This window comes from Erpetoichthys calabaricus, chromosome 9 (genome assembly GCF_900747795.2).
Source record: "Erpetoichthys calabaricus chromosome 9, fErpCal1.3, whole genome shotgun sequence".
Taxonomy (NCBI): domain Eukaryota; kingdom Metazoa; phylum Chordata; class Cladistia; order Polypteriformes; family Polypteridae; genus Erpetoichthys; species Erpetoichthys calabaricus.
Window position 1 is genome coordinate 183,442,557 of NC_041402.2, and position 6,000 is coordinate 183,448,556.

General features: G+C 43.3%; 1 protein-coding gene across 1 annotated transcript in view; it reads left to right on the forward strand.

Annotated features, from left to right (window-relative positions):
• Positions 1 to 5,764, forward strand: part of gtf3c4 (general transcription factor IIIC, polypeptide 4) — a 28,788-nt gene extending 23,024 nt beyond the window's left edge. Inside the window, exons 4-5 of the mRNA XM_028808569.2 lie at positions 3,650 to 3,738; positions 4,381 to 5,764. Of these exons, the coding sequence (XP_028664402.2) occupies positions 3,650 to 3,738; positions 4,381 to 4,445 (154 nt within the window). The 3' untranslated portion in view covers positions 4,446 to 5,764. The remainder of the gene's footprint in view (positions 1 to 3,649; positions 3,739 to 4,380) is intronic.
• The last annotated feature ends 236 nt before the right edge of the window (positions 5,765 to 6,000 follow it).

Genomic DNA, 6,000 nt, shown 5'->3' on the forward strand with positions numbered 1-6,000 from the left:
GTCCCACCCCAACACAGACAGGCTGAGACAGCAGTGTAGCACACAACACCCTTTATAGTGAGGAGACACTTTTCTCACTCCCCAGGTCACAGCACAACAGAGCGGCAACATGAAGTGCTGCCAAACAGGGCTCAGTAAATGTCCAGGCGCCCCCTGGCAGGGGCTACAGGCCCCAGCATGGTTGAGCTTCCATGCTCCAAACCCGTGGCCCTGCTGCAAGCCAAAGAGGCTGCCCTCTATTGGTCTGGGGGAGAAAATGTCCTGAAAAAGCTCTCTCCCCTGGTCCTTCCATTGTCAAAGCGTCCTGGTTGTTTAAGGGCCCTGGCCATCTGTCACAACATATACATACGCGCACACACACTACTAGTCAAAAAATTTTTAGAACTTAGAACACCTCAGTTTTTCTGGAAATACACGCAATTAAATCTCTATTTCTGACATAGCCTGTTTTGGGTCATTGCCTTGCTGAACTCCTGACCTACTAGACACAGACCAGAAGGTATTCTGCAAAGTATGCTGCAAACTGCTGTGTCAACCCTTTTAGATTCAGAATGCCTGTCACTCTGTGGAGGTCACCAGCTCTGCCTCCAGCAAAGGAACTCCAGACCATCACACTTCCTCCACCATGTTTGACAGTTGGTGTCTCACACTGAGGAACCATCTTTTTACTAACTTGATGGCGTGCAAACACCCTGTGTGATGAACCGAAGATTTCACAATTTGATTCATTGGTCCATAAGAGTTTCTTACAGTTTTCAGTAGTCCATAGCTGGTATTCAATGGCACAGGCAAGCCTCACTTTCTTACTTTGCCCTTTAAGGAAAGGCTTTCTTGCTGCCACTCACCCTGTCAAACCTGCAGCACAAAGTCTCCTCTTCATAGTAGAAACCGACACTTGCTTTATGTCGACCTGCACTGTTAAGCTGTTCTTGAAGCTGTTGTGCTGCAAGGCGCCTGTGATCACACAAGATGGTGACCCTCAGAAACTTGTCTTCTAATTGGCTTGTGACTTTGGGTCTGCCAGATCTCTTCCTATCAGAGTTTCTTCCAGTTTCCAATTGCCTTTGGTTTGTGTAGGACACCGCTGGACTCGCTAACACTTTGATTTTTTTTTTGCTCTAAATGAAAGGCCTACTGTTGTAATGGTAATAAGTCTCTGTCTCATTTCATTTGTTGAATGGCCTTTTTCTTGTCATTGCTGGACTTTACAACTTTCTAAAGTGGAATATTGTCCAAGTAGTGCTTCAGAGGGCGTAGTAACATAGTCTATTCCAACTCTGCTTTAACACAGACAGATTTTTAAGTAATCAACATAATTTGGGACACTCAAGCAAATTGTTTGCTTCACCTTGCAAGGCTTCATTTACTTTAATTTGTAACATATTAGTAGAATATGGTTCAATGTGCTTGAAGAAGGCCCATTTGTAGTATTCAGAAATTTCCTTTTTTTCCGTTTTTGCTAACCTAGACTTTATATTTAATCACTGACAGTTTACTGCTTACCATTTGAGCATTTTAGTTCATTCATTGCATTCCAGCTGATTAAATTTGAAGAAAAACTAGAAAAAAGTAAGTGTTCTAAAACTTTTGACCAGGTGTGTGTGTGTGTGTGTGTGTGTGTGTGTGTGTATCAATCAAAAAATAGAGCCTCTGAAGCCCCCACCCTCCTTTCCGATGCCACTGCGTCACTCCTGTCTTGTCTTGGATCAGAGGACTACACTTCCATCTCTACTTTTCTCTCACTCCCTTTTTGCTTCTAGCAAACACTTACTAATAACCAAAGTGCCAAGCACCAGCACTCAAGGTTTATAGCACACTACCTAATTTGATCTTTGCATCTTCCTTGAGCTTTGTCGAACTTTCTCTTTCCAGTTCATACCTGAGCCAAATAATACAGCCAAGTAATCAATATATAATAAATATTACCAAAAATATTGAAAAATAAAAAAAACACAGGTTGGCTAATTCTTTTTTTCCTATAACGTCTATCAAATCTGAGATTTTGGAGTATTTAGGTAAACTGATTTGTCAACGTCACAGTGTGTCAGAGGTTGGAACTTGACACCAACGAAGAGTTGTTGATGGAGATTCTCTTACGCTGTCTCTAGTCCACCTCTATGAGGTGGCAGAGGTGAGACACGGAGCCAGCACCTCCACCAATCAGCTCAACGTAGTCTCCATGAGCTAACGGCTCCTTGTGACATGACTTTTCCAGTGCAGTGGTTCCCTTTTAGCCTTCCTTTGTAAGCCGCCTGTTACAGAACTGTGCTGCCAACCTTGTGGCTTAAAGCCCAGTGTCTCAAGTATTCAATGAGGATGTGCTGGACCACAGCAAAAATCCACTTTCTAGTTCCAGGCAACATCCCTAAATTGCCTGCAGGTAAAAGGGAGTGTGAACAATCTCAAGAACAGGAGATAAAAACTGTAATGAGAGAGAGTGTCTAAGACTCGGTAAAAACCACTGTCGGCTAAACCAGAGGCAAATTGGAAACAACTTTTTCCAGACGTTGTTAACTACAAAACGGGTTGACACTAAAACAGTGAGCAAAGTTGAGAAATGGAATGCTAGGAGTCCTGAACCAGAAAACAAACTACTAAGAGCGCAAAGACCAGCATTGTTTGGTGGTTGAATCCGTAATCTTGGATGATGCGCTTACATGCCTTGTGACGTTATTAAGCTGGGCATCGGTTTACATGCCACATGGTGCCTTCTTTGAGGCAGTGCGTCTTAGTGTCAGGCTCCAAAAGGGTGAGACTACAAAATGGCAATGTGATGCACCTAAAAAATAAACAACAAAAATTGTATATTGGTTCATAACAAAATGTTAAATAATAAGTACTTACATTTTAATGTTCCACGAGGTACACAAAGTAAAGAAGCATAAAAAATTCCCCTGAAGCAATAAAAAATATTAAAGAACTGTAAGAACTTGGGCAGTGGGAGTGTAGATGAAAGGCCAAGCAGGCCAATGAGCGCACATCTTGAGTGGTGGACTCTTCCATTTTGGAGCGCAGGTATCAAAGGACACTCACGCAGATGACTGATTGGGTCCTAGCGGGTGGCAGCTTTCCAGTTGCACATGTCTGCCTGTCAGGCCTGCTTTTTGGTAGGGCACAGTTATGAAGATAATGGGCATATAAGAGATGATCTTGATACTGCCAATGTAGTGTCTCACATGTGGAATGCAGCAGTCTGAAGTATCTGTAAGTGCAGCACAAGTTCAAGCTGGTGAGCAACAGCGTGTTAGAGGCCTTCATTTTAAAAAGCCTACCACAAAAGAATCCTGGTTTTGTGTTTTTAAGTGTTGCTGGAAGGCATTGCGAGGCTGGGTTCACCTTTCATTCGCCACATTGTGATGTCAGACATTTCAAAGCCCCTCACTTCGCCTGCGTTTTTGTTTTTTTTTGTTTGTTTTCTCGCCGTACTCTTTTGATTCCTCTCTCTTTGTTGATTCTCGATTTTTTTACTTCCCCGTTTTTGCAAAGTTGGAACGTCATGTTCTTGTTGTTGCTCTGCCAGTCTTTTTGCTCCTGAAGCCTTTTTCCCGGTGCCGGGAAGCATGCTGACTGCTGAGACTTTCCCCTCTGAAACGCAGCAACATCAAAAGCCGGCATGGCAAGTGAGCGTTTGAAATGTGTTCTCTTTTAGGTGCGTGCTGTCATACCAGGCCTGTCAAACGCTCACTTACAGAAGGTGTCTGCTGCAAGACAGCATCGCCAGACATCCCGTACCTGACGGTAAGCCGCCTTTCACTTCCTAGCTGTGGCATGATTCTCCTGGGCGGAGGATGATGACCCTTGGTGGGGGGGTGGGGTACTGTATATTCTGTTTTGTATAGTTTAATGAATATAATACGAGGAAACCCACTCATTTTTTTGAAAATATAATCTCAAACACAGCATGTGCTTTAACATCTTTACAGATGTCAGTCTGTCAGTTTTCTTCCATTTGAAGGCTCAGCTATGTGAAAAGAAGCAAAAGTGCATGTTAGGCTGCAGGAAGTTCTAATAAAGAAATTTCCACAGTTTAAGGACTCTGTGATTTGAAGATGAAGGACGAGTGGGTCCAAAAAGTGAGGTGGAATCCCGGCACTTTTACGCCTGCCAGTTAATTATTGTTCAGGACAAAGACCATATTGAACACTGATGATTTACTGAATGCAGCTAAACTGGTTTGTCATCCCTGGGGTTTCTGGGCTGGACTGATTTTCCCCCAAACAATTAATAATTGAGCGGGAAGAGTCTTGACTTTCTAATCACATCCAACCTTTCGGCTCGTTTCAAAGTAGGGTGGAATATTTTAAGTGCCATCATGTATGTTGAACCGTCTTCCATTATGGATAAAAGTGTCTAATTTGTTGTTTCTTTTCAATCCTTTAGACCCTGACTGGATAAAACGAATTTTGCAAGGACCCTGTACGTTCTGTGACTCCCCACTGTTTTAAAATCGGGGAGCAGTTCCTCTGGGACTTTGGTGGGGAAGACTGTACTCTTGGCATAATGGAAATGACCCTGGACACCGCGTTCACTTTCTGTCCAAATTCAGTTTATTTTCCCAAGTCTTCTGCTGAAGTAGAAGAATAAGAATGGAAGGATACATTTTCGTTCATTTCATATTCCTTCCTAATCAATAATCTTGTTTATTTGGCTCTCAAAAATCTTTAAATTGCTAGATTTCAGGACGCAAATTGTGGCTGTCATCGTTGGTAACAAACATCTTAGCGTCCTCAGGTTTGGTCAGAGGCAGGTAGCATTTATACATATGTACTGTGCCCATGTGGTGGCAAATGTGTTTATGGGTTAAAATTGGTGGTGGGGTTTGGTATTTGTTCCAGAATGAGTCCCAAGGTCTAAGATTACTCAAACTGGGTCTTCATTGAGTGCACTGAGGAATCTATGGGTCTTCAACCAGACCCAAGGAGCTGGGATTGTGGTTAAAGATTCTTATAGACCACTTCAAGACTTAAGTATTTGAACATCAAGGATTTATTCTCATGTAACATTCACATTCGGTCCAGCGGTGGGAAGCTTATGGCGGGTGATTTTGCAGTAGGATTGGCCAAGAAAATTTGTAAAGGAAACGGTCCACCTGAGGGAAGACAGTAACTTTTATATGGGCTGTGATAGTGGCTACTAGAAATGGGCCTTGTCGATTCCTGGCTTAACCCTTTCCCTTAAATCAAGATCTTACCTTCAAGTGGCAGATCCTGTCCTTCCTTGCTCCGCCGTCCTCAGTTTAGCGGCCCTGTAAGCCCAAGCCATCCAAGGTTTAGCGTGAATCTCTCTTAACTCCCAGATGCGCTAATAACAAAGCAGGGAATCCCTGCACGTCCCTCAAGTTTTCTTTATGTCCAGCTGGCCATGATTTGACCACCATAGCGTGAGCTTCGGTTTTAAGAGGTGAGATAGGAAGCAGGGCCTGCAATTATGGCTTTTGTGGCTTGTGCTTACCTGTCAACCTGGGCCACTCTGAACTGTAGCCCAGGGACCAGGAGCAGAATGGCATTGTGGTTAAAGCAGAAGGCTAGAAGGGTGCACATGCGCTGGTGGTTTGAGTTGTGGCTTTTTTAGAAAGTGAGAAAACAAACAAACAAAAAAATCTCTGTGAAGAACTAACATGGTCAGCCTCATGGGACTGGAGTTAATGAGATTCCAGCATAATGAGGGACGGATCTGGCTAGCAGATGTGAGATTTTATTGTTAATTAAAGGGGTTGCGGTGCATATCGTTAAATACAATTAACCCAGTTAAAAAAAGAAAGAAAGAAATCGGGCCTCAGGAGAGGGGCACGTTATAAGGGTGACCATTCTCCTGTGACTGAAAGGCTTGTGACCCTGAATCAAAGGCAAAGCTTATCCACCTTAACATAGAAGTAAAACCTTAGTAATGTAATGGCACAGAAAGAAAAAAAGAAAATCAAAGCCGCGCCAAACACACTTAGGGGGGGGGGTGTAAATCATGGCAGAATGTGCTTTAGGAAGTGACCCTGACTCTGGCACC